Genomic DNA, 25,948 nt, shown 5'->3' on the forward strand with positions numbered 1-25,948 from the left:
CTCTGGAAAAGGTGCCCCGATGCGTACCCTCACTCGCACTAAAGGATGTAAATTGTGTGTGTAAAGGTTTCTTTACAAGTATTCGGGGTTCACCACGGGTGCAGTTGTAAATTCACAGGTCAATGCGTACCATACTCAATAGTAAGCTAGCCGGTATACACCTATCAAGGTATCTTTAAGATGTCCAAAACCATGGATACGATTCACATTCATGGATTTCTCATTAGATGATGTCTCACTTAGGTGCTGGCTGCTACAGGCGTATAAAGGTATCTTTTCCTTGATAAGCACAGTATTCCAAAAATCAGTTTGTCATGGATCTTTTTAAAACAGGTGTCAGTATTCCAAAAATCCATTTGTCATGGATCTTTTTAAAACAGGTGACAGCTGTCACCTGTTTTAAAAAGATCCATGACAAACGGATTTTTGGAATGCTGTGCTTATCAAGGAAAAGATACCTTTATTCGCCTATAACAGCCAGCTCTTAAGTGAGTATGGTACGCACATAATTATCCACATCAGTCACAACACAGGGTGAAACACAGATGCTTGAAAAGAAACCTTTACATACACGTTTTTATTCTTTGATGTGTGTGTGTGGGTACGCATTGTGGGATTCAGTCCTATTTGTTTCAAAATTGAAAATCGCACTCTATTGGACGATCTACATATTGTCTTTCCCATTTTTTCTTGTATATATCATCTAATGAGAAATCCATAAATGTGAATTGTATCCATGGTTTTGGACATCTGAAAGATACCTTGATATGTGTATATCGACCTTGATATGTGTATATCGGCTAGCTTGCTAGTGAGTATGGTACGCATTGACCTGTGAATTTATGACTGAACCCATGGTGAACCCCGAATACTTGTAAAGAAACCTTTACACACACAAGTTTTCATCCCTTAGCGTGAGTGAGGGTACGCATCGGGGCACCTTTTTCCCGAGTGTCTGTGAGAATCCTCTATCTAGACGTCTACACATTGATATATATCATTCTTTTTCATATAACCTGCATATGAAAAATCCACAGATGTGAAATTTACATGTGTGTTTACAACTCCTCTACGCCCCATGTCCATTTTTTTCTCCAATAGGAAAAAAGACTAAAAAGGCGTGTGTGCCCTATTAACACTACAACACAGAAACAGGATAGCAGGTGCACCATACACCATTAAAATTTTACTATATAATATATGAAGTACTTCGCATAGTATTGGCCAACAATATGAGCCCGCCCACCGCTCATCAAGAGGACTTTGGCAGACAGGTCCCTAACTTTATAGGGGGTTCACCTCTATTGATAACAAATAGATCAACAAGATTTTATTGACCTCAATCTCTGTAGGTCCACCACTTGGAATGATTACTGCAGCCACCCTTCTAGCCAAACTGTCCACAAGTTCCCGGACAACAGCAGGTGGTATGTTTTGCCATTCCACCTTAAGTACAGTGACCAACAGTGTCACAGAAGAAGGTCGAGTTGGCCTAGAATGCACCTGTAGCTCTAATTCGTCCCAGCGGTTCTCAGTGGTGTTATGATCTGGACTCTGAGCTGGCCAGTCCATCCGGGTTACCAGACTTCTTGTATTCTTGTCCATTGTCGCCCTAGAAAAATGAAAGGTTGACAGTGTAATCCTGATTAATAAAACATTGGTACTTGTGAGTTATCTGGGCGTCCGATTTTGGTACTAGATCGCATACGATATCGCATGCGATATCGCATGCGATTTGCGATTTGCATGCGATTTAGCATGCGATTTGCATAAGATTTGCTATTAATTTCATTACCCCACTATCCCCAAAGTGTGTCTATCAACGTGAACCCGAAGCGTGGCGAGCGCAGCGAGCCCGCGAGGGGCGGCGGTACGCGTCCTCCGACCTTTTCATGCCCTACTATCCACTAGGGCGTGGAGTGAGAATAGAATAGTGTGGCGAGCGCAGCGAGCCACCGAGCCCGAAGCGTGGCGAGCGCAGCGGACACCTTCACAGATATCCGCGTGCCCTTGCGGGCTTCACAGGTGTCCGCGTCCCCTCGCGGGGCTCGCTGCGCTCGCCACGCTTCGGGCTCGGTGGCTCGCTGCGCTCGCCACACTATTCTATTCTCACTCCACGCCCTAGTGGATAGTAGGGCATGAAAAGGTCGGAGGACGCGTAATGAAATGAATAGCAAATCTTATGCAAATCGCATGCTAAATCGCATGCAAATCGTAAATCGCATGCGATATCGTATGCGATATCGAATGCAAATCGCATGCAAATCGTAAGTACCCAAATCGGACGCCCAGATAACTCACAAGTACCAAAACATTAATTATTTAGAATTGCAACAATGAAGTGTGCACAAAGTTCTCTATATTTCTCAGCCTTACATGCATTATAACTAGTGGACACGTGCTAAACCAGCTGAAACAGCCCCATAGCATAACCCCACCACCTCAGTGCTTTAGTGTAGGCATTGTATACTGTATATGCTTTATTGTATATTGTTATGTTGTAAGAATTAAGAGTATTTTACCTTTCGAAAAGCCAGTTTTGTATTGACTCCACCCCCCTTGGGCATCATTGCCCTAGACTCTTGATGGCTAACCTTGACACTCCAGCTGTTTAACTACACATCCCAACATGCTCTGCATCAGATTTAGCATTGCCAAATAGCTAAACTGAAGTAGATCATGCTGGGATGTGTAGTTCAACAACAGCTGGAGTGTCAAGGTTAGCCATCAAGACCCTAGAATATCTATCAGAGCCTTTGAGCTCTAGACATTCCCTGGAAACTATTGATATCACTGTACAAACCAGTCATATTACAGCAATATTTAAGACCTCCCATTCAATTACGAATAGAAAATTTTGATTATCTATAATAAGAGTGCCCCAACAAAAAGAGAGTACTTACCTTCTTGAAACTGTACATTGTATACTGTGGCGTCAGACATTCTCCTGACAACTGCCAAACCCAAACCTGTCCATCTGATCTGAAAAGTGTAAATCATTATTTGTCACTCCATAACATTTGCCGCCATTGTTCAGTCTTTGCACTTTTTACACCAGTGGAAGCCCACTCCAGGCCTCGAGAGCTACCAACAGTTCACATTTTCCAGACAACCTAGCTACTGCAAAGGTGTACTCATTACTCACTGACACATTTTAAAAGATCCACAGGTGGAGCGAATTACTTCACTTGTGATATGGGGGTAGATTTATTAAGCTCAGTGAAAGGATAAAGTGTCTGGTTTTTATCACTGGCCAATAAGCTCTTACCTGTCATTTTTCAAACCAAGCCTGTAACTTCACAGTTAGGAGCTGATTAGTTGGTGATAAAAAAACAGACACTTTATCACTTTCCCGTTCTTAATAAATCTGCCCCTCTGTAAGGAGATCTGGAAAACATTAACTGTTGGTAGCTGTCAAGGACTGGAGTTGGCTACCCCAGGTCTACACCATCTTGAGCGCTAGGCTGCATACAGTACTTCTTTGTTATCAGAGGCTATTTAACTGCTGCTCACCTGTAATATACAAATGCATGGGCTTCCCTATGAAGTGTTAGAACTTGTGTACAATGGTATGCATGGATTGACCCCTGTTTTGCAGCTTCTTGGTTAGCAACCTCCTGTCCCTGGGTTGCTGTTTTGGTGGTCTTGCAGGGAGAGGTGCAGTCCTCCAATGACCATTCTTCCATGCATTTATGAAGAGACAGTGGATTTAGAAACCTTTCTAACCATCACAATGCTTCTCACACTCGTATTTCATTAGCAAATGAGCTAATCAGTGGCCTTCTACCCGTATTTTACCTTCATGAACACGTGTCTTGAGTGGGTGTGTCCAATCCCTTTTGTCTACAGTGTGTAATTCCCATTTATGTTACCCCCAGCGATAGAATCGACAGCCACCAGGCCCCGCCATCCATCAAAAGGTGGTGCTTGCGCACCCCATTCCGATGGAGCTCCCCGTCGTTGCCTGCAGCCCCCGCACCCCCCCCCTAACCCTGCCCGTGTCCCTGAAGCAGAGACAGGCAGGGTTCAGCCGCCCAGCCGCCGAGTGACTGGGATGCGTGTGTATCCCAGTCTAATGGAGTACCTCTCAGCGAGCGCAGGCATTGAATGAGAGGGACTCCATCTGTATCACTCATACACACTGGCCGAAGGTACCTTGATATATCGGCCTGTGTGTACACACCTTTTACAGTCACTATTTTAAGGATACCCGTGCTTGTGCACAAATTGTAAAATCAAACTGATTGATTTACTAATAAGTCATCTGTGCTTAAGCTTGGATATCCTTTAAAAACTGGACTGTTAAGCTGCCTTGAGGATCAAGTTTGGGAACCACTGGTGTACAGGAAAGATTAGACCAGGGCCTCGCTCTCACGCTCCTGAAGGTTTAGGTGACTACACTGATTTTTCTGCAACTGACATCACAATAAAGAAGTAATTCTTCAGCTTGTTTTACAAGCAGTAAAGATAATTAGGCCACATTATGTTGCACTTGTGTGATGAAGCTCTGTATTTTAAAGTATATCCTTTAGTTATTCATTAAATAGTTTTATGCACACACCGTAACACACCCTCTAGTTTTATAAGTTGCTTAGCTATGTCCCATTCTAGGTGCCATGGGGTTCAACAGGAAATAGAAATATTAATAGTGTCAGTTTAATTTCATTGAATTGCTCCATGGCATCAAGGTATTCATGACTTTGGTGTTCATTTATGATTTGAAGGACATCTTGGGATGTTTCTCAAGATATTAAAGGGAAGGAGGCGTCCAAGTTTCAGCTGATTAAGGCATTAACCCATTTGTTATTGCTTCATTGATTATTTTCAAGAGTGCCAAGTGAATTTGTCAAAATAAGTGTGAAAATTGCCAAGCAAACATTTTTCTTCATCATAATGACCTGTAATGTTTACCTTTTTATATAGGAAATATATATATATATATATATATTTTACACATTTTGTTTATTTGCATTTATATAACAAATGTGAGTGAAATTGGCATTTTTAGGGGATATCTGGCAAATCTCTCACAGAGGCACTCAAATGATTAAATAGTAATAATCTGATTTATGTCAGGCTGCCTGGACTTCCACAAAACTGAGTGAATGTCTTCCTGCAGCTGACCACCCAGCTGGTATGGTGTATATAAGCCTGAGATAGATGATGAGCCTGGCTGGAGTAGATTGTAGAACAATGAGGAAGTAAGCTTTAAAGTAGGTCTTGTAGTCAATACAAATGACTTAAATGAAACCATGTTTCTCGTGTATATTCTAGGTCCTTTTCACAGAGCAGAACACAGGCATAGAATATGAGTACTGGCTTCCTAAGGAATACTATATACACCATCAGAGAGACCGCAGCTCGTTGCAAGAAACTGTGGAGAAAGTCGTATCACCGACTGTACCTGCTACCGTACCTCCTCCACCAACAACGAGGCAGAGTGGTGAGTAGACTGTCGTCATACAGTCACATCTTAATAAGGGAGCCTTTTGCTAATATAACATTAGAAGTGGACAGGCTGCATAGGAGTCTGCGCTGGCCCTTGTTCTTAGGCATAGCATTAAACTATTATTACTGTAGTGTGAAGAGCATGTGTGCTTCTTGTGCTGTTGACATTGGGCCTTAGGATAACTGTTTATTGAATAAATGGAGGGTAGGCACTAAGGAATGCCAAAGTGTAATGCAAACTGTTAATGAAGCTGTGATTAACTGTAAAAGCTATGATTAGCTCTGTGCGGAGCATTACAGTGTAAGAGCCCATTAGCAGTGGAGTGTCTGGAAGTACCTAATTGGTCTGTAGTACCAGCGGTACATGTCAGCTCTGTCACTGGCTCTCAGAGACACACCATGTACTTTATGTAAGCAGCCACATGTACAATCAGAATCACAGACAGCGTCGTTACAAATATTTCCCTTCCAGTTGCTGTCTGATAAGCCTGATTTGAACTGGCTTTGAAGTGCTCACTATCGTATCTGCTGTGCTGTATGTTTATACATAGTGTAAATGTTTCAGTATGCCTGTCAGTAAATGGAATGAAAACAGTTTGCTGGCACACACGTTGCTTGTAGAACTATAGATATTTTAGCCGTAATTAGCAGAATCATGTACAACTGATTGGTGTCATTGTATTCCATTCTGTTCTGGCATACTGTATTAGGATTCACATTATAGTGAGATAGAATCAATGCATTTTAAAGGTTACATGCCCCGGTTTCCATCAGAGCTACACATAGACATTACTGGGCTACGCAGCGACATTTGAAAGGTCTCTGACTGCTCCAAGCATCTGCCCAGCTAAACTCTTGTCACTCCCACCCATGTAGATCTGCTTTGTCTCCACAGTGCATTTATTATACTTCTGTAAATCTGATACCAGTGAATCATAAGTACACTATTTTTTTATCACTTGCTTCCCAGTCCATCCCTGCAAGTTATTATGTAATAAATATGTTACGATCAGCGCTACTGTATTTCTACCAGGGCACCTATAGACATGGACAGTCGGTGTTCCCTATCAAACAATATAGCAAAGAGGGTAACGGCTTACAAAGGCCTTGTACTATATATAACAAGAGTAAAATCTGGTAACATGTCTAAAACTGTAAATTGTAATAAAGGTTTCCATTCCATAGCCACATAGCACAACACTGAACAAAAAAAATCAGTTCAGTCAGCAGAGGGTTAAGATATTAATGAGAGAATCTCTCTCTTATTTCTATTAATCTGGCATACAGCCTGGATAGAATTGGAGTGTGGAGATAACATCAATTATTTCGCATAATAGTACCAGTTCCAAGATTGTTTTAGTGAGTTCCAAATTAGCAATGATATACAACACAGGGAAATGTTTTCCACAATAGCACATTGACATCACTTGAGGTTCCAAAATGGAAAGAAAGTCCAGTGCCAAGCAATTAGGAGCTCCCTTACATGTAGTCTCACTGTAAGCACCACATGACGCGTTCCGCTGCTGTGCCTCATAGCTTTATCAAAGGTATTTACAGAGTAGTCCTTCTCTGAATTACTGAATGTTCCATGGAGATATTACATTGAGTTGCCTGGTTTACTGCTCTAAAATGATGGGGAACCTGCCCTGAAGGTGCCTGACCTCATATGGGTCCCACTATCAACCTCTGGAGCAGTTAGAACGGGCTTCTGTGGTTATAGTTGCACACTTGGGGCCCGATTCAGAGTCGCAAGTAACATGTCCACGAGTGCTTGCTCAGGTATGAATGCAGATCTCTGCTTGTGTTCAGAGCCAGCTTAATCTGTCTGCATTGCATATGTAGAATGTATTGATCTTGATCACACTAGGGAAATACTTTTACATTTTGTATTTTCTTTGCAGCACTAGGGTTAACAACAAAGAGTCGCCCACACCAGCCTCGGCTTGAAAGAGACAACACTGAACTGAACAGAGTTATAGAATCTAAAAGAGATGGTGAGCATTAGGATTTTACTCTTGGTCTCTATGGTACACATTTAGGAGCTGATACAGAGCATCTGTCTATAGCATTGTATGCAACTTCTCTCTGTTCAGAGCTAACTGGTTAGTAATAGGGCATTTGCATGTAGGTTAAGGAATTGGAGAGGGTGGAATTGTGGGCTGTGAAAAGTTGTAATTTCAGAGTGATCACTTGCACCAAGGATAGGGCTGGTGTAAGTGCTTGCTGGTAATGATGGAGTCAAGTATATAGATGGGACGGTCACATAGATACATATAGATCTTCATACATGGAAATATTCACATTGTTTTCATGTGTCAGTGCAAGATTAGTTGCAGACAACTTGTGCGTCGACCCCATAAACAGTATCCATACAAAAGTAGCCTGGTATTTTTAAAAAGAAAAAAAACTTTGTAAAGTGGTTTCATATTATTTGCAATCCATATTTCGATATGAAGATTTGACAATAAAAGGTTACTTAATCAAGTTTACCTATTGTTTACATAGTTTGATTTTAACAAAAATTGGGGGACTTATTTGAAAAAAATTATATAGTTTTTATATTCAACCAGGGCCGATATTTCCCACAGGTGGAAATATCAGCACTCCTATTTAATGCATTTCTAACAGCATTGAAGGCTGTCCATTTTGTCTTTTTTTTAATGACAAATCTGTTTTGCCAGAAATGGGGATGGATTGTCAAACCCACGGCCATTTCCAAAAATCTGTGGCCGTTATCTCCGATCCACATACTTTATGACACTTGAATACCGACTGTCGAGTTGACATTGGAAGATGGTAAAACCGGTCGTGATTGCGTCCTGACAGTCAGAATCCAGATTGAGATAAGCTAGATGCGTAGGGGTCTCCAAAAGTGTGAGAGAGTGAGAAAGACAGGTGGCGAGTAATGTGAGTAACCTGTAATGGCTTGGACAAGCCTGTGAATGTCCTGGCACAGAAAACAACCTTAGGGCAATGCCATTTGTGTGTCAAGGTGCCAGCCACTTCACACTTACTTCAAGTGGCTCTAGAAGAATCCGGTTCAATCTCAGGTTGGTAAGTGGGGACCAAATACCATGGAAGAGTGGTTCTCGAAGTTTCGCAGCACCTCCTAGTATAAAAAATGTTTTGCTAAATTTTGAAAATAAATATTACACTAAGCAAATTGTGCCTAACGGTCATCGTCGTTAATATGAGGACCTTAATGTGTGTCTAAGATGGGGTACACATCTGAATAATGTGCATTTTAGCCGACGGCCCTGTCAAGGTTACCAGTATAGATGACCCCTCAAATGATGCACATAACTGCGCAGTTTAGTGTACACACTCAGTGACATGAGCTATAGAGCTTTCCAATTCGCGTTTGGAGACTATGGGGGGAATGCAATGCTCCGCCGCTATTCCTGACTGGGGAAATATCAGTGGGTCCCTATTCAATGTGGTCTTTGCCGACAGCATTGAAGAGGGATCACAGCAGAATGAGCCCGACTTTAGAAGCCCGTTCTGCTGATAACAGCCGTGGACTGTCGCGATCCCGGCTGCAGATGGACAATCCATGGCCATTTACGCGGACAAGCCCACTTTTTGCCGATCGGCATGCGGGACATTAAATCCCACCTGCCGATTTACTGTCAGGCAAAACATAAACAGGCCTGGATAACGGCTGTCGGATCGACAGCCGAGATTGCACACCCCCCTATATGAGTGATTATATCGCTTAATGTGTACCCAGTCTAAGTACAACATAGAGATTCCGAAGAGGAAGCTGTGTCGGCACTCTCCGTAGCTGGCTGCAAGCATAAAGGTTCTGGGTTTGTAGGATCTGGTTAGGGACAAGTTCTCAAAAATCTTTTAAGTCTAAAAATTCTGGAGAGAATTGCAGTGGGGGCTAGATCAGGTATAAAATAAATGTTATATCTAGTCCAAGGCTTTGTGTCCTGAATCGTCTTTAGCCAGAAAAGTGTTGAAAACATTAAATATTTGTGTCGGGAGCCTGCTGTGCCCTGTAAGTATTAATACTGAAGGCAATAAAAATCACATTCCTTTATGCCCTGTCATGTGTTAAGATTTACTATGGCCTACTTACAAAAGACTATGAAAAAAAAAGTATTTATTTAATTGCCTTATCATGTATGTAGATGTATGAAACCTTTGCTAGCTTTCATGATCTTTAAATATATATATATATATATATATATACTGTGTATATATATATATATATATATATATATTTTTAGCACTGTGTAGAGTTGAATTCTAAATCTATGATTCACTTTTTATAATGACAGGGGTGGGGGGGGGGGTTTAATCCTGGATGGATGTTTGTCAAAACCGCAATTTACACCTCATTTTTAGGGCGATCGACCCTATTCAATCACCGTGCTGATTTTTCCCCTGGACAAAACTCCAGCATTGTCAAAAAACATATAAATCAGCAAAATTGCCACAAATTCACATGGTTTTGGCGTATTAGTGGCCATTTTTGCCCATTTTTGCAGCTGTTTTCGCCCATGCCTATTTGTCCCCCGAAAAAGGGAAACTTAATCGCCTAAAAATGGATTATAAAACTGGTGCCTGTGATTAAATATTGATCTGAGAATTATTGCCGATGTTTCCTCTCGCCTGGTAATTCTGCCGGGATTGAATACCTCCAAGGTATTAATAATAGTCTTACTATTTACAAGTTATTTTTTGGTAGTGTTCTGCATTGATTTTGTGATGTCAAACTCCACTACCCTCTCCTTATATGAACTCGCAGTCCTAAACCTGTTTGTGGGTGTGAATAAGATTTAAGACTTTTTTTGGTTTGTTTTATTTTTTTTAAACTTTCCTGCATAAGAAGAAACCTTTCCATATTGGCTTACATTTTCCAGCCTTACAATCCAATGAAGCTATATCTTACGGACTTTTAGAAAGAGGAAAAATAAACTCCTCTACTCTTCCCAATACTAGGCATATCTGGTGTGTCAGTGTCCACACACCCCAGGAGCATTGAGGGTCCTTGGGCAACACTACCACAAATACAATTATTTAATTATACTGTGCTGATTTTATTAGTGCACCAGGGCTGAATCCAGGCCACAAAAACACATGTAAATAATTAAACATTAATTTATAAAAAAAATAATAATAAAGAATACAATTATATTGATAGGTGGGCACCTAAAATGAATCACATATACTGTAATGCATATACACTATGGGGGTCATTCTGAATGAATACTTATGTGCAGGGTCGGAAGCAGTGCCGGACCGTTCGCACATGACAGTGCACGTGGGGGGTGAGGGGCATAGGGTGGCGGTGAGGGTCTGCACCCATGGGAGTTCCCATGTAAATGCTGGGCATTCCCATGGTGATTCAGTGATGGTGCGGAGGGCAGGCAGCCAATGTCAGCTGCCCGCCCTCTTCCCGTACTGGGAGAATGTAGATATAAGACACCAGAGAGCGTCTTAGATCTGCGTCCACTGTATAAATCATTCCATGGTTGGCGACCATGGAAGGATTTCCTTGCTGCACGCAAACTATCCATTGACATGCATGTGGGGACATTCGCATTCGTGTGGGCAGCATTTAAAGGACACACAGAGCTGCGAATTTCAACCAGAATGACCCCCTATATTCGAATTAACACAAATAAATTGTATAGTATCTCTTATTGATATAAAAGCTATAAATGCTCCATCAATTAAATCGATGTATATTCCTTTAAGGAAATATATAAACTTTCTATAGCGGTAGGTGTAATTCTATATAGAGTGGTATAAGCCTTAATACCCTTACTGAATTACTGTCCCCCATGAGATAGGTAGTAATAATCCTTATTTGCTGTCTGTTTAGGTAGCACTAGATAGTGAACATTTGGCAAGTTGCTCAATGCCTGATTTGTATCACTATCCTGTGCATGGAAAGCACACAGGTCTTTGCCCAGGATCAGGTGTAAATATGGTCCTCATCGTCCCGCTGACATTTCCCGGGGGGGAGCAGTGGGATACACTGTAGAGAGAGATCACATTCTGAAGTTTTGTGTCACTGCTCAGTTATCTATACTACTATTTTTTTAAATCTTTTTGGTACTTCTTTACTTTCACGGCGCCACTAGATTAGGACAGGTAGGATATCGCGGGCATTGAATGCACTAAAAAATCGGGTGCGACGCGATGCCCGCGATTTCCCATAGGGACCAATGTTAAATTTCTCAATTGACACGATTTTTCTGTTCAATGCCTCAATTGACACGATTTTTCCATAGGAATCAATGTTAAATGGCCCACAGAGGCCAAATAGACACCCTGAAGTGTGAAATGGCCCCCACAATTGTTAACGCCACCCCACGATCAACGTGAACCCGAAGCGTGGCGAGCGCAGCGAGCCCGCGAGGGGCGGCGGTACGCGTCCTCCGACCTTTTCATACCCCCACTATCCACGTCGGCGTGGAGTTGAGAATAGAATAGTGTGGCGAGCGCAGCGAGCCACCGAGCCCGAAGCGTGGCGAGCGGACGAGGATACCTGTGAAGCCCGCGAAGGGACGCGTTTACCTGTGAAGGTATCCGCGTCCCCTCGCGGGGCTCGCTGCGCTCACCACGCTTCGGGCTCGGTGGCTCGCTGCGCTCGCCACACTATTCTATTCTCAACTCCATGCCGACGTGGGTAGTGGGGGTATGAAAAGGTCGGAGGACGCGTACCGCCGCCCCTCGCGGGCTCGCTGCGCTCGCCACGCTTCGGGTTCACGTTGAACGTGGGGTGGCGTTAACAATTGTGGGGGCCATTTCACACTTCAGGGTGGCTATTTGGCCTCTGTGGGCCATTTAACATTGTTTCCTATGGAAAAATCGTGTCAATTGAGGCATTGAACAGTAAAATCGGGTCAATTGAGAAATTTAACATTGGTCCCTATGGGAAATCGCGGGCATCGCGTCGCACCCGATTTTTAGTGCATTCAATGGCCGCGATGCCCGCGATTTCTAGTGGCGCCGTGAAAGTAAAGAAGTACCATCTTTTTTTATACCTTGATTCCCAACTACTGCATTGTGCATTCAGCACCAACTTGTCAGTTGTTGGCCCAAACACTGGACTTTCCAGCTTTCAGGGAGATCTGGCAGAGGTCCACTTCAGTCAGTGTATGCCGTGTCTCACAACCATTATGTGTGAGACACACTCATGGCCATACACTACTGCACATATGTGAAAGTGTGCACAATGAGACTGCATCCCACAGAGAGTTAATAGGTTCCTTCAGTGCCTGGGGTACAAAGGTAAAATCCTTCCTGTTTAAAAAAAAACTATTCAACTGGTATGTTTCTAAATAATTACATATACATACTATGCAGAAAATGTTTTACATCTGTGATCTATTGAAAAAAAAATAATGGTCTTCTTCCATTGTACAGGGGGATAAGAGGTTATTTTTGAGGGGAAAAAAAATACAAATTTATGTCCCTTCAGACATCAGCCAATTTCCACCTGTACAGTAAATGTATGAGCCATGGGGAGATGTTAGTATGTACTGTATCTGTTCTTTTACTATTTCTGATTTAGTGCTGTACTCCATTTTACCTCATAGTTTCTGCTTGGCTGCCTGTAAATGTTACCTTTGATCTGTTAGCAGGATATCATTTCAGGAGTGGCAAAGCGAAGATGCAGAAAATTATCTGGAAAAAAAAAATGTCAGGATGTCAGTTATTTGGCAAAAACACCCTGGCTTGGAGCCAGGAGCACATTTCCCGAGCTCGGTTGTGTGGTGAACTCCCAGTGGTGTGGAAAGGAATGGGGTGCGTGCCTGATCGGAACCTTGTTGTGTTTTCAGACGATAGTGTAGCAGACTGATATGTGCTAAACCTGGAAATAGATGAGGTATATCTGTGTCGCATTCCCTGGCTGTGGACTCTGAGCTCTCTGTCCCTTTTCTGTGTGCTACACTGGGAGAATGAGTGTGTGCAATATTCAAACATCAGAACAGTGATTTCTCCACACTATAAGTCAGTGACTTTAAACAGTACAGGTTTTCCAGATCTCCTAGTTAGTGCCCAGGTATTACTGGCTGTGACACATTTTAAAAGATCCAGAAGTGATGCTTATCTTCACAACATGCAGTTGGGAAACGTTGCTCTACATAACAGATTCATACTGTATGCTCACAGTACAAGGGAGATCATTTTCTACATAGCTCTGCATTTCAATATTATACTGTTGTGGGCTCTAAGGACAAGGACACTGTTTTTTCTTTGTGAGACCTGAAAGAGGCTAAATCAGTGCTATCACGATATTTGCCCCACGATCTGACACGGGTGTAAATTGCAGCAAGGTCAGTAACGTAATGGTTAGCATAAAGCCGCCCATACACGTCCCGATACGGGCGTGCGTTCAGTGCTTAACTAGCACGCATCAAATCGCATTGCATTGCCTGTGCATCAGGGACGTGTAGTCAGGGGAGGCAGTGCCTACCCTGTCATTAATGATTACAATGATACAAAGAAGATTCTTGTGACACATATTCTGTGTCATAAGTATTTTATTTATATTAATCTAAACATTTTCAAAACCACATAATGTTTAAAGTGATTTTGGAGGCACCGAAAGCGATGCCTCCAGCTGTCTATTGAAAAATGCTGGGCGGGCAGGGGGTGAGGACAAGCAGATGGCTGTAAAAGCCCATTAAAAAACCTATTGGAAGTGGCACCGTTACAGGTGCCGCAGTGACAGGGACATGCTTATAGCCACTATAACAGAACGTCCCTGTCACTGAAATCAATGCGATTGGGTACAGACAGGACTGGCGGTGAATCCAGCTGTCCAGTGGCAGAACCCCAGCTCTTGTCGGCCCCCCCTCGATCACTGACAGCAGCATATTTGTCCCCATCCTGCTGTCGTTTAGGGGTTTGTTTTTTTCCCTTACCGATTTGATGCTGCCCCTCCTAGAGATGCCACAGCCTGCGCAAGAATAAAGGCGCTTGCCGGGTGCAGCAGGCAAACTCATCAGCTCCTGCACACGAGTGGCAGACCGTTGCGAAGCCCGGCACATGGAGCCCGCCACCCGGCACTTGGAGATCAGCGGAGCCCATCAGCAGCGGTGACTGACTGGGGGCTCTGCCCTGTCTACTGGTGGCAGTAAGAAAGTATTAGACGTTGCTGTAGGTGCGGGGAGGAGGGTCACCGCGGAAGCTACTGAGGAGTCTGGGGATGGTATTACAAGAAAACAGAATACCATCTTAATCGTTTAAAACTAGGTATTGCCCAAGGTTTTTTGTTTTTTTAAGTATTCATTTTTATTAAAGTTTTATGAAAAACATTTGAACCAATTGACAAGGTAAATACAATAGCAGTACAATTGATGGTCAGTATAATCACATAGTCATTGGTGAAGACTAGAGAGAGGGGAGTCAGAGAGGGGAAAGGTGAGGGAAGGAGAGGGGGGGGGGCTGGGGTAGGGGAACTACAACATACATTATGTAATAACAATCACAAATAATCGTAAAGACATGGGTGCAATCTGTCAAGAAGATGTTTTCTGATTCCTCAAACAGTATTATAGTGAATCCACTAGGGAGTAGAGGATGGTATGATAGTCGGATCTACGCTTTTATAGGAGAACCATTTAGACCATTTTCGTTTAAGAAGAGGGGATGGGGGGTTATATGGGTTTGGAGTCTTCCATTGCTGAGCAATAGCGGCCTTAGTTGCAATAAGTATATGGCCCAGGATATAACCGTCTGCTTCAGCCACTTGTGGGTTTGCATAATGGAACAGGGCAGTCAAGGGGTTCTGAGGGATACTGTGGCCCAATACTTTCGCTATGAGGTCAAAGATCATTGACCAGAGAGCCTGTATACAAGGGCAAGTCCAAAAAATATGTAGGATACTCCCAATTTGTCCACAGCCTCTCCAACAATATGGGGAGGCCTCTGGCCAAATTTTGTGTAAAAATTCAGGGGTAAGATACATTCTATGAATAAGCTTAAGAGACCTCTCCAAGTGCGAGGTACATTTTGAGATTTTAAAGGAGGAGGAGAAAATCTTGGCCCATATTTCTGAGGTAAAGGTATTGGGAAGGTCCCTCTCCCATTTAGCCTGGGATGGGTATGTCTGACTTTTGGATTTAGATATAATATAACCATACCACTTTGAGATATTCCCTCTGCTTGCTTTAGCGTGCACTAGAAGGGAGAGTGGTTTCCAATGACTCTCAGGGGGCATAGTGTCAGTATGGAAAGTAGTGAGCCAGCTTCTAATTTGAAGAAATTTATAAAAATCTTGTTTTGGGATTAGGAACTGCTCTTGGATTTGACAAAAGGATAATAGAGTACCCTGTGCTAGGATATTATGGAGGGACGCAAGGCCTTGTGATGCCCAAGAGTTTAGATTCAGGTTTGGGATTAAAGATGCAATGGCTTGTTGGAGGGAGAGATTTGGAGAAGGGCCAATAGGGGTTGTTTGTAATTTACAGAGTTTGTGCCATATAGTTAGTGAAGTCGAAGGCGGGATTGCGGCTTGTGGGAGCCCAAAGGAGGTCATATAGTTGAAAGGGGGTCATAAAACTTTGTTCCATAGCCACCCAGGGTTTAATGGTGTCTACCTGAGCCCAATCTCTAGTTTGACTTAGGATACAGGCTGAATGATACTTTTCGAGGTCTGGGTATGCCATTCCCCCCTCGTCTTTTGGATATTTCTGGCAAGTTTGGATTTCTTACCCCCCCCCCCCCCCCCCCAGACATATTTTGAGAGGATACGGTTAAATTTGTTACAAATCGACTTGCCCAAGGTTTTTCTATTTTGAGGATGGGCTGCCACTCATGGGCCTGTCCTTTGTGCATGCCCCCCAGGCTAAACTTTGCCAGCCAGCCCCTGAGTGAGAGTGAAGGTGCCCAGATTAACAGTGCCTTGGGGGGGGGGGTGTCAAAGAAAATAGTGACTAACTCGGTGGTGGCACTGGAGGGGGTGAAATGAGCCTGGATGTGGAGAAACAGGGCTAGTGGGGTAAACGTTAAGCAGGTTGAAGGAGCAGTGTTGGGTGGGGGTTGAACATAGCAGTCTTACTGTGGGGTGTAATGGGCATTACAGTGTGTGGCATCATATGTAATGGGCATTACGGTGTGTGGCGTCATGTGTAATTGGCATTACAGTGTGTGGAGTAATGAACATTACAGTATGTTGTCATGTGTAATGGGCATTATGGTGTGGGGTGTTGGCCGAGTGCCTCACCGGCCATTAACCTCACCGCACGTCACTGCTGTGCATGCGTTGTACATGCGATGCAATGTGATGAAAACTATGTGCAAGCACATACTTTTTGTACTGTGCGATGAGGTGCCGCGGGAGCGCGCACCTCAAAGCACACATCGGACAGCCCGCATCTCAGCGTGTATGGGCTGCTTTACTGCCTCACAGCGCTGAGGTCATGGGTTCGATTCCCACCATGGCTCTAACTATGCAGAGTTTGTATATTCTCACTGTACTTTTGTGGGTTTCCTCCGGGTACTCCGGTTTCCTCCCACAATCCAAAAATATACTGGCAGGCTAATTGGCTCCTACCAAAATGAACCCTAGAATGTCTTTGTGTGCGTGTACATGTGGTAGGGAATATAGATTGTAAGCTCTACTGGGGCAGGGACTGATGTGATTGTTCAAATATCCTCTGTAAAGCGCTGCGGAATATGTGTGCGCTATATAAGATACTGTTAATAAATAAATAAGGTCCTGGGTATAGTGGCCACAGCATTTGCCCAGTTAGTGTAAAGGCAATATTGTCAGATCTGACCCAATTCAGATGGGTTGGGCCAATTTATCTGACAAAATCAGATGTGCCTGATGCTGTAGGACCGAATGTGCATTGGTCTAACCAAGAGATTGATCCTCCGGCACATAGGATAAATCTTGAGTCATTCATGTCCAACTTATCCCTCAGACAAGTAGGACAAGTGTAAGGGGGCCTTAAGGCAGGGCCGAAACTAGGGTTTCCGGCGCCCGGGGCAAGGCAGTCTTTTGGTGCCCCCCCCTCCTAGTGATGCTGCTGCGCGCCGGAGGCACGTCGAAATTTTCGGGGGCGTGGCCTAATTTGGGGCGTGGCCTATAATCGCTGCTCCCCCGCGAGGCCACGCCCCCATTTTGCCGCTATGGGGGCATGACCCAGAGGCTCTGTGAGCCTCTAGCCATGCCCCCAGCCCCCTGGCTGCGGGAATAGACGCTGTGCGCATGCGCACAGCGTTTATTCCCCGCTGCTTAGTTAGCAGCTGACAGGGGGGACCGACCAAATGACGCCTTGTCCCTGGCGCCGGAGACCCCCCCCTCCCCGCACAGTCCTCTCACCGTTGAAGCCGCAGAAGCCGCAGCCGCATCTTACTTTGACTTCGTCCGTCTCCTACTAGCGCTGCGGCGGGAAGCGCTGATGACTTCAAAAAGACTTGCCGGACGCTGATTGGCTGAATTCAGCCAATCAGCGTCCGGCAAGTCTTTTCGAAGTCATCAGCGCTTCCTGCAGCCGCGCTAGTAGGAGATGGACGGAGTCAAAGTAACATGCCGCTACAGCGTCCCCGGACCTCACAGCGCCCCTCACCTCCAGCGCCCGGTGCACGTGACCCCCCAGCCCCCCCCTAGTTACGGCCCTGCTTAAGGGTGTTGTTTTTTTTGTTTTGTTTTTTAATGATCATTCTTAACTGCAGTTTCCATTGTTGTTCCTGGTACCAGAACTAGACGTTTAACCAAAAAAACTACTATTAACTTTTGCACAAACGTAACCCTCATTTGCTTGTATACCACTGACAGTAGGAAGAGGTCTTTGTGAATGACGCTGCTGTACTAGATGAAGTGGAACCATCAAAACCCCTGCATTTCTGGGGAAAGGTGGCTAGGTTAATACATTATATCTTTTTGATTAACCGCACAGTGGCCTTTGCTTCTCTAGCAACATGAACGTCGAGTGAAGGCTCTAGACAGGCAAAGAAGGGCAGTGAGATAAACTGGTGAGGTCAGTGCAGGGTAACTCCTAGAAATCACTGGATTATTTTCTAATTGCAGATAAATGTGGAAAGTGCCGGAGAGTAAAGGGACGGCAAAACAAAATCAAGCAATATTGTCGGAAGGACTTTGGTAAGTCACTGTGATTTCCCTTTATTTCTCTGCCAACAGAAGAGCCGGCTCTGTCTGGCGCCTTAACAAGGAGTAAACTTTTTTTCCCCCAACTTTTATCTTTGCAGTTTTCAGAGGGAGAATTGTCAGTAAAAAGATCATAGGAAAGGAAACTCGTTATGATGTCCTGGTTGTACTGACCTACAAGAATAACTTCCCTATCCTGAGACGCGAATACATGTGGGTCCCAAACACGTGCGACTGTCCCAACCTACTGGAGAATAGGGAATATATTCTGATGGCAAGGAGGCACGTCAACTATGAGAGGACTCTGAACAGGATATTGCTGGAGACTGACAGCTTTGTACGCCATTACAGACCAAAAGAAGACAAGATGCTTCGAGATCTCGATCAAGAATGTACCAAGACCGGATACCAAATAAACACAAATCAGAATCCGTGACCTTTCTAATAAGTGATAACATGGCACTGAGAACTCATTGCATGTACTGTGTGCGCACAATATATTTAAAATAATATTGGGACAGTTTGCTAATGTGGACATAATATTTAGTAACTGGAGGCAATGTCAGCATTGAAAAGGAACCACCTGTTGCTAATCTGCCTAAAGAGTGAAAGCCTTAAGGGGCATTATTTCCATAAACCACAGAAGGTGAAATTAGCACAAATGTACTTATCTGTATACATATATATATAGTTGTATATAGGAGTATGGATCATTAGGTCTACAAGAGAATGGTCGACAAGCATTGGGTTGACAGGTCATTAGGTTGACAAGGTCAACAGTCAAAAGGTCCACATGGGGTTTTTCACTTTTTTTTTTACCCGGATTTCGACACAGTCGACATGGACACTGAAACGTAGCACCGCATCCCCTCGTATGGCTCGCTGCTCTCGCCATGCTTCGGCGCGGTGCCTCGCTACACTCGGCACACTATTTTAGGTAGTTGTGTACTTTCACGGCTCCTATTGCAAGCCATCGCATGCCATATGTAGTGGCATGCGATGGGATGCGATTTTTGCCGTTTTTAAGCATTTTTTTTTTAAATCGCATGCGATAGCATTGCATGCGATTTGATCGCATGCGATTTTTAACAGAAATGCATCCAAATTCATTGAAATTAGTATCAAACATGTTCAATGGCCCCCAAATGTAATTTTTCAGGCTGTACCACCCCCACTATCAACGCGAACCCGAAGCATGGCGAGCGGCGGCGGTACGCATCCTACGACCTTTTCATACCCCCACTATCCACGTCGGCGTGGAGTTGAGAATAGATAGTGTGGTGAGCGCAGCGAGCCACCGAGCCCGAAGGGTGGCGAGCGCAGCGGACACCTGTGAAGCCCGCGAGGGGACGCGGATACCTGTGAAGTTATCCGTGTCCCCTCGCGGGGCTCGCTGCGCTCGCCACACTTTCTATTCTCAACTCCACGCCGACGTGGATAGTGGGGGTATGAAAAGGTCGTAGGACGCGTAACGCCACCCCTCGCGGGCTCGCTATGCTCGCCACGCTTCGGGTTCGCGTTGATAGTGGGGGTGGTACAGCCTGAAAAATGACATTTGGGGACCATTGAACATGTTTGATACTAATTTCAATGCATTTGGATGCATTTCTGTTAAAAAATCGCATGCGATCAAATTTGCTTGCGATGAGATCGCATGCGATGCGATTTTTTACTATGCGATGGACATCGTGGGAGCCGTGATTGTACACAAGTACCCTATTTTATTCTCCCACCATACCCTAGTGGATAGTAGGACATGAAATACCGACTGTCGGCTGAAAAGACAGTGAAAAACCCCATGTCGGCCTTTTGACTGTCAACCTTGTTGCCCATGTTGACCTAATGCTTGTGTCGACCTAATGACCTGTCGACCTAGCGCCCATGTCGACCTAATGGTGTCGACCCAATGCTTGTCGATAAGCATTGAGCGTATCCCGTATATGTATATTGTCTCTAATGTATTTTTTGTCTTGTATTTCATGCACAACTTACCTTTTCCTCATTTTAAGGTGGTGACACTTACTTTATCTTTGGAAGTTCTCAGACCCACCCCCCTTTCCACCTCCCCATCCAAAAAATGGTCCAAAGGCACCAAAGCTGGTGTATGCTGAACAACTTGCCAAATATTTTTTTTGTTGTATTTAAATTTTAAACCAAAAAGCAACTTCTAGACGTCCTATTTTTTACCAGCTGTATTAAATTGTATATTCCGCTTTATATTTATAGAACAAAACACAGAGATGCATATGTGGTATGCATAATTTATTTTCACATGCTTTGGAGAATGGACTCTCACTTGCAAAGAGTCCTGCACATATGTGCAAGTATTCCTATATTTATATAAGGTGATATGTACAAAAGGCGTGTGTGAGATTTGGTATGCGTGAGATTGTATGTATGAAATATGTTTTACAATGCAGTTATTAAAAACGTTGAATATACAAAAACCAGAACATTTCTGTCCTATATTTTTGTATCCATAAATAGACAATGTTTGTCTTACATCAGTTAAAAGTTAGTATTTCTTGTTTTAAGTATGGCATTAAAGGAACTATCCACTTTGGAGATTATTAAGGTTGTTGGATGTACAGTACCTAAACTTGGACCCTCATCATTTGTACAGTTTCGGAGAGAGCCAGTACTACAATTAGTGGGGCCCCCTGCTCTATAAAAGCTGCAACTTTTTATTAATTTATTTTTATTTTAATTTATAACAAATTATTCATTTTGCTTTTAATGATTTTTACATATCATCATTTTATATGTACAGTCTATCAAGATTACTGAAACAAGTAATATATGGAAGGGACATATGCAAATTATTGTTTCCCTATCACAAATTTGATTTTTTTCAGTATGGTAAGTTTCTTCTAGTATTTCACTGTATTACTAATTTACTATAATGGGGTATATTCAATGCCCTTTGGCGAGCTGCAACGGCAAGCAGTGCTGCCAGCTCACCGTCACAGCTTGCGGGTCAGTATTCAACTGATCCCTCCCCCCCTGCACTCGTCGCTTCCACCTCGCTGCCATTTTCCATTGAGGTGGAAATGGCGAGTGCGGCTGTCATAATGGCAAGGGTCGCAGCTATATTTATTTATTTACAGTTTCTTATACAGTGCAGCAGATTCCGTTGCGCTTTACAATAGTAGACAGTGATAAAACAAACTGGGTAACAGACAGACTTGGAGGTAGGAGAGCCCTGCTGCAAGCTTACAATCTATAGGGATATAGGAGGGAAACACAAGGACAGGCACCAGTAATAGCATAGCAGTCCCACCAAGTTACAAGTCCAGAAGGGAAGCTATATAATACATAAGTGCCTCGGAGGGTTATGCATGTAGAACTTAAATATGATAGGCTTGCCTGAAGAGGTGAGTTTTCAGGGAACGCTTGAAAGTTTGGAGGTTAGCGGAGAGTCTTATTGTGCGTGGAATGGCATTCCATAGGATGGGAGCAGCCCGATGAAAGTCCTGTAATAGTGAATGGGAGCAAGTGATCCGTTCAGAAAGCTATATGCAGCGGGCTTGCTGCATTAGCAGCGAACCTCGCCGTTCGGGGAAATCCTTGCCTTCCTCTGAGGGAGAGGATTCCCCCGGAACATAGAATAGGGTGAGCGGCCGGCGAGGGGGTTCGGATGGTTTGTTTTCGATGATCCTCGCTAAAACAAGCCAACCTTGCCGCAGAAACCCCCTCACCGACGGCATTGAATATCGCCTTATAATGTGATTGTGAACTGCAGTGTGTTACATATGTGTCACATTTTTCACATTTAAACCTTTCACGTGTGTGCTGCCTTGGTGGTTGGCATGTGTTAGCCTGGGGAACCCCTGTATCCTGGACTTGAACATTAGTGTGAGATACCCACCAGATGAGGTCACCTTGTTGTGGTTGATGGGCTCATATTTTTGTCCAACTATTATGCCAAGCACCTAATATTTTCTTTGTTGGATTGCAGAGTTTATTCTAATTATTATAATTAGCAGTACTTAGTACATTTGTTTTGTGGAGCTATAAGTCTCAGCATGCTAACTCATCTTTTCTAGAAAGAGGGTGTGCAGTCCAAGGCCTTATCACCAAATATTTGTACATTGTAACTGTAAGAACACACTAGTGATTGGCACAGGTTTATGTAATGTTCTTGATTTAATATCGATGTATGTTTGACACTACAATGTCCCATATACATTTGGACCAAAACCACATACAGTATCAGAACTTTGCAGAAGGGGTACCCTGCTTCCAATATCATCTACGTCTGACTTTCTGTTGCCCTTGTGTCATCACGTGCAGCCCAGTTGGTTGTGACAAAATAAGTGATTGTCTTCTGTTAAATCAGGAAATAGGTTCCAATTTAAATGCGCCTTAATTCGATTCATCTCAGGGTTAGTAGTCCTACAACTGGAAATATGGAAGGGCTTTTTTGGGAATGTGGCAAATGTATGTACAGTATATGGAAAGTTTCAATAAACAATAGGTATAAATGGTTAATACCTGCACATATGATGTATCTGTGGTTTTGCTAGTTCCTAGTGAACTGATGGGTTGCATTTACATGGGACTGGTACCGTTCCCTGTGTGCAGGCAAGAAGTGCACGTTTGGACATTGTATATGATGTGTTCTTATACTGACAATCTGAGCACCAAGTAACAGGATACATTTCCAATTTGGTCTCACATGTGGGTGGGTGGCTAAGCAGAATCGTTGTTCTTCAGTATAGATTTACATTTCACACATAGAAATCACCACCGTATTCTAAATACCTTCACGCTAATCAGATACAGTAATCATCCTGCACCGAACATCAAAGGTCGGTGACATTATTTCCACTGACTACATCTTTGCCTCTAGATTGCCTGCAATACGTTTTCATAACTAAATATGGGCCCGATTCAGTTAAGCAAGTCATTTTGTGTCTGGAACAAACAGTGTTGCTATGCAAGGGGAGAAAACACACTTATAACGTTTCTCTGTAGGGTAAATACTGGCTGCTTTTGCATGTACCCCACAGATGTTAGACAGCTTTTTGTTTACACTGCAACCTACTGTAGATTTCAATTTTAACACACCCCGCCCACATCTAAATCTCTCTGCACATGTTACATTTGCCCAGGCTTGCCTACACTCCCGCATTTAGTGGGAGGCTCCCGAATTTGACATGAGCCTCCCGCTGCCCTGCAAAGCTCCCCGTTCTCCCATTTTTTGGGGAGTCCCTGTTGAAAATATGGACTGCACATTCCTGCGTCCGGAAAGCTGGAGGCGGGGCCTGTCGCAGACTGCCACCTCGGGGTTGTGGGTAGCGGTGGGCGGCCGTGCTACTGTCAGAGAGGCAGCATCAGCTATAGCAGTGAGTGAGAGTGACCCAGCTGCCAGGAGTTCAGCTTCTGTGAGGGTAACTCCGCCCACCGGTCTCCGTGCATCAGCCCTACCTGGCCTCTGCTCTTCCTGCTCCTCTGCCTGCTGAGGGCAGCCACCCCCCACCACACTGAGTGTCGGTGTGTTCTCCGTGCTTCAGCCCTGCCTGGCCAGCCCTCTGCCTGCTGAGGCAGCCACACTGTCAGTGTGGTCTCCGTGTATCAGCCCTGCTGTTCCTGCTCCTCTGCTAGCAGATGGCAGCTTCCCCCCCACCACACTGCCCGCGGCCTGCTCCATGCTCTTCCCAGGAAGGATCCAAAAATATGGGTGAGTGTTGTGTACTGGGAGAGAAGGTGTGTGTGTGATGTAATAGGGTGGGAGGGGGGGGGGGGGGGTTTGCTGTGTATATTGTTTTATGGTACTGGGTGTTATGGGGGGGGGGGGGGCTGTGTACTTTAGCGCTATATATACTAGGTGTAATATGCAGGGGCTGTGTATAATGCTGTTTGGTGCTATGTATAATTTGGGGGGCTGTGTATAATGTAGTATTGTGCTGTGTATACTAGGTATAATATGCAGGGGCTGTGTATAATGTAGTATTGTGCTGTGTATACTAGGTATAATATGCAGGGGCTGTGTATAATGTAGTATTGTGCTGTGTATAATATGCAGGGGCTGTGTATAATGCTGTTTGGTGCTGTGCATACTAGGTGTAACGGCAAAAAAAATACACTCCTATTTATTCAATGTTTTGGGGATGTGCTCCCCTTCATAAGGGGACATACAAACACAGAATCCCACACCAATACATACAGATTTGTCTTTGCATTAGACAAAGACAGATAGATTTTACCTGCCATTGCAGGACGCACACCTAAGTGGCAATAAAAAGGTGGCACTAGACACGCCCCTTGGGCGGAGCTTGACACTGTTGCAAATGTGCGCAGCATTCGTCCAGCAGCTGGAATCTCCCTGAAACTGTTTTTCAAAAGTAGGCAAGTATGCATTGGCCCCACCTGCTGTGCAACATGGTCTTGTCTATTTGCGTGCTTTTTTTGTTTTGCTAACAAAGCTGAATCAGGCTCTGCATATGTATAGTGTCTGAATGTTACAAAATGCTTTTTAGGATTATGGGGCCTTAAAAAAGACTTTTATTTGTCTGTGACTTTGCTACAGCATGACTAAATGACCTTATTTTGGTTGATTTGCATACTGCAAATTCACAAACTTGCAACACCAGACACCTCCCTACGATTGAACACCCCCCCCCCCCCCCCCCCACACACACACACACACACACACGCACACTTCATGTTCGCAAGCACGGGCTGTGAATGGATGTTCAACATTAGCATCCTTTCGCAGGCTGTGGGGGGAACGCCCACATCATTCGAGGGTCGCCGGACATCGAGTGATGTGGAAGGCACACGCACATCTACGGTTACTCTGAGGTAACCTTAGATGTGAGTGGGCATTCAGAAGGAATTGGGCGGGCAGCTCACATCCGGTGATGTCAGCTGCCCACCCTTGGTGCCAACATCACCGGGCGATTTCCATGGGTATGCCCATGACATGCCGGGCATTCCCAATGGTGTGGCTATCGGCATATGGGCAATTATAAGCATTTGCATGGCCGCTGTGCAAACATCTTCAAGGGCTATCACAGTCGCTGAGGCGTTGCACAAGTAGGGGAGGGAGGTGGTGGGCAGAGGAACCCCCAGTGTTTTATGGGTGTCACCATGAAAACACTGGGTGTTCCCCTTGGAATGCAGATGGGTCAATGCCTGTCAGGGGCAGATGGCTGACGTCACATGACGGAAATAAAGGTCAGTTTAGAAATCATATAATGGTCTGTGACCATTGAATAATTTCTTTCATCGGCCATCCGAGGGGATGTGTCCAAGAACACATCCCCTCGGATGCGGCCGAGTTACCAAGGGGATGCAGGCGGTGCTGGCAGTGGTTGGCGTGAAGCCGCTCTCTAAGCACTGAAGGACCACTGTTTAGCGAGTGATAGTGAGTCAGGCCCTACATTCAAAAGGAAGCCTTTTAAGGCACAC

The 25,948-nt window shown here is 44.2% G+C and overlaps 1 protein-coding gene and 1 long non-coding RNA gene across 3 annotated transcripts in view; one reads left to right on the top strand and one right to left on the bottom strand.

The window, feature by feature from the left end:
- The window catches only part of LOC146075152 (ADAMTS-like protein 5), a 72,241-nt gene extending 52,618 nt beyond the window's left edge, over positions 1-19,623 (top strand). The window contains exons 10-13 of one of the 2 annotated variants that reach the window (XM_083184102.1): positions 5,275-5,443; positions 7,350-7,442; positions 18,455-18,526; positions 18,634-19,622. In XM_083184102.1, coding sequence (XP_083040228.1) covers positions 5,275-5,443; positions 7,350-7,442; positions 18,455-18,526; positions 18,634-18,968 — 669 coding nt within the window. In that variant the 3' untranslated portion in view covers positions 18,969-19,622. Of the gene's footprint in view, positions 1-5,274; positions 5,444-7,349; positions 7,443-18,454; positions 18,527-18,633 lie in introns of both variants that reach the window. The other variant, XM_083184103.1, reaches the window with a different exon arrangement.
- LOC146075153 (uncharacterized) lies at positions 1,150-13,268 on the bottom strand. Its single transcript, XR_014473511.1, has 3 exons — positions 13,036-13,268; positions 2,904-2,982; positions 1,150-1,612 (listed from the first exon to the last, which is right to left on the bottom strand). It is a non-coding gene; the product is annotated as an uncharacterized LOC146075153 (long non-coding RNA).
- Positions 19,624-25,948: the final 6,325 nt, after the last annotated feature.

This window comes from Crinia signifera, chromosome 4 (assembly GCF_055691185.1).
Source record: "Crinia signifera chromosome 4, ASM5569118v1, whole genome shotgun sequence".
Taxonomy (NCBI): domain Eukaryota; kingdom Metazoa; phylum Chordata; class Amphibia; order Anura; family Myobatrachidae; genus Crinia; species Crinia signifera.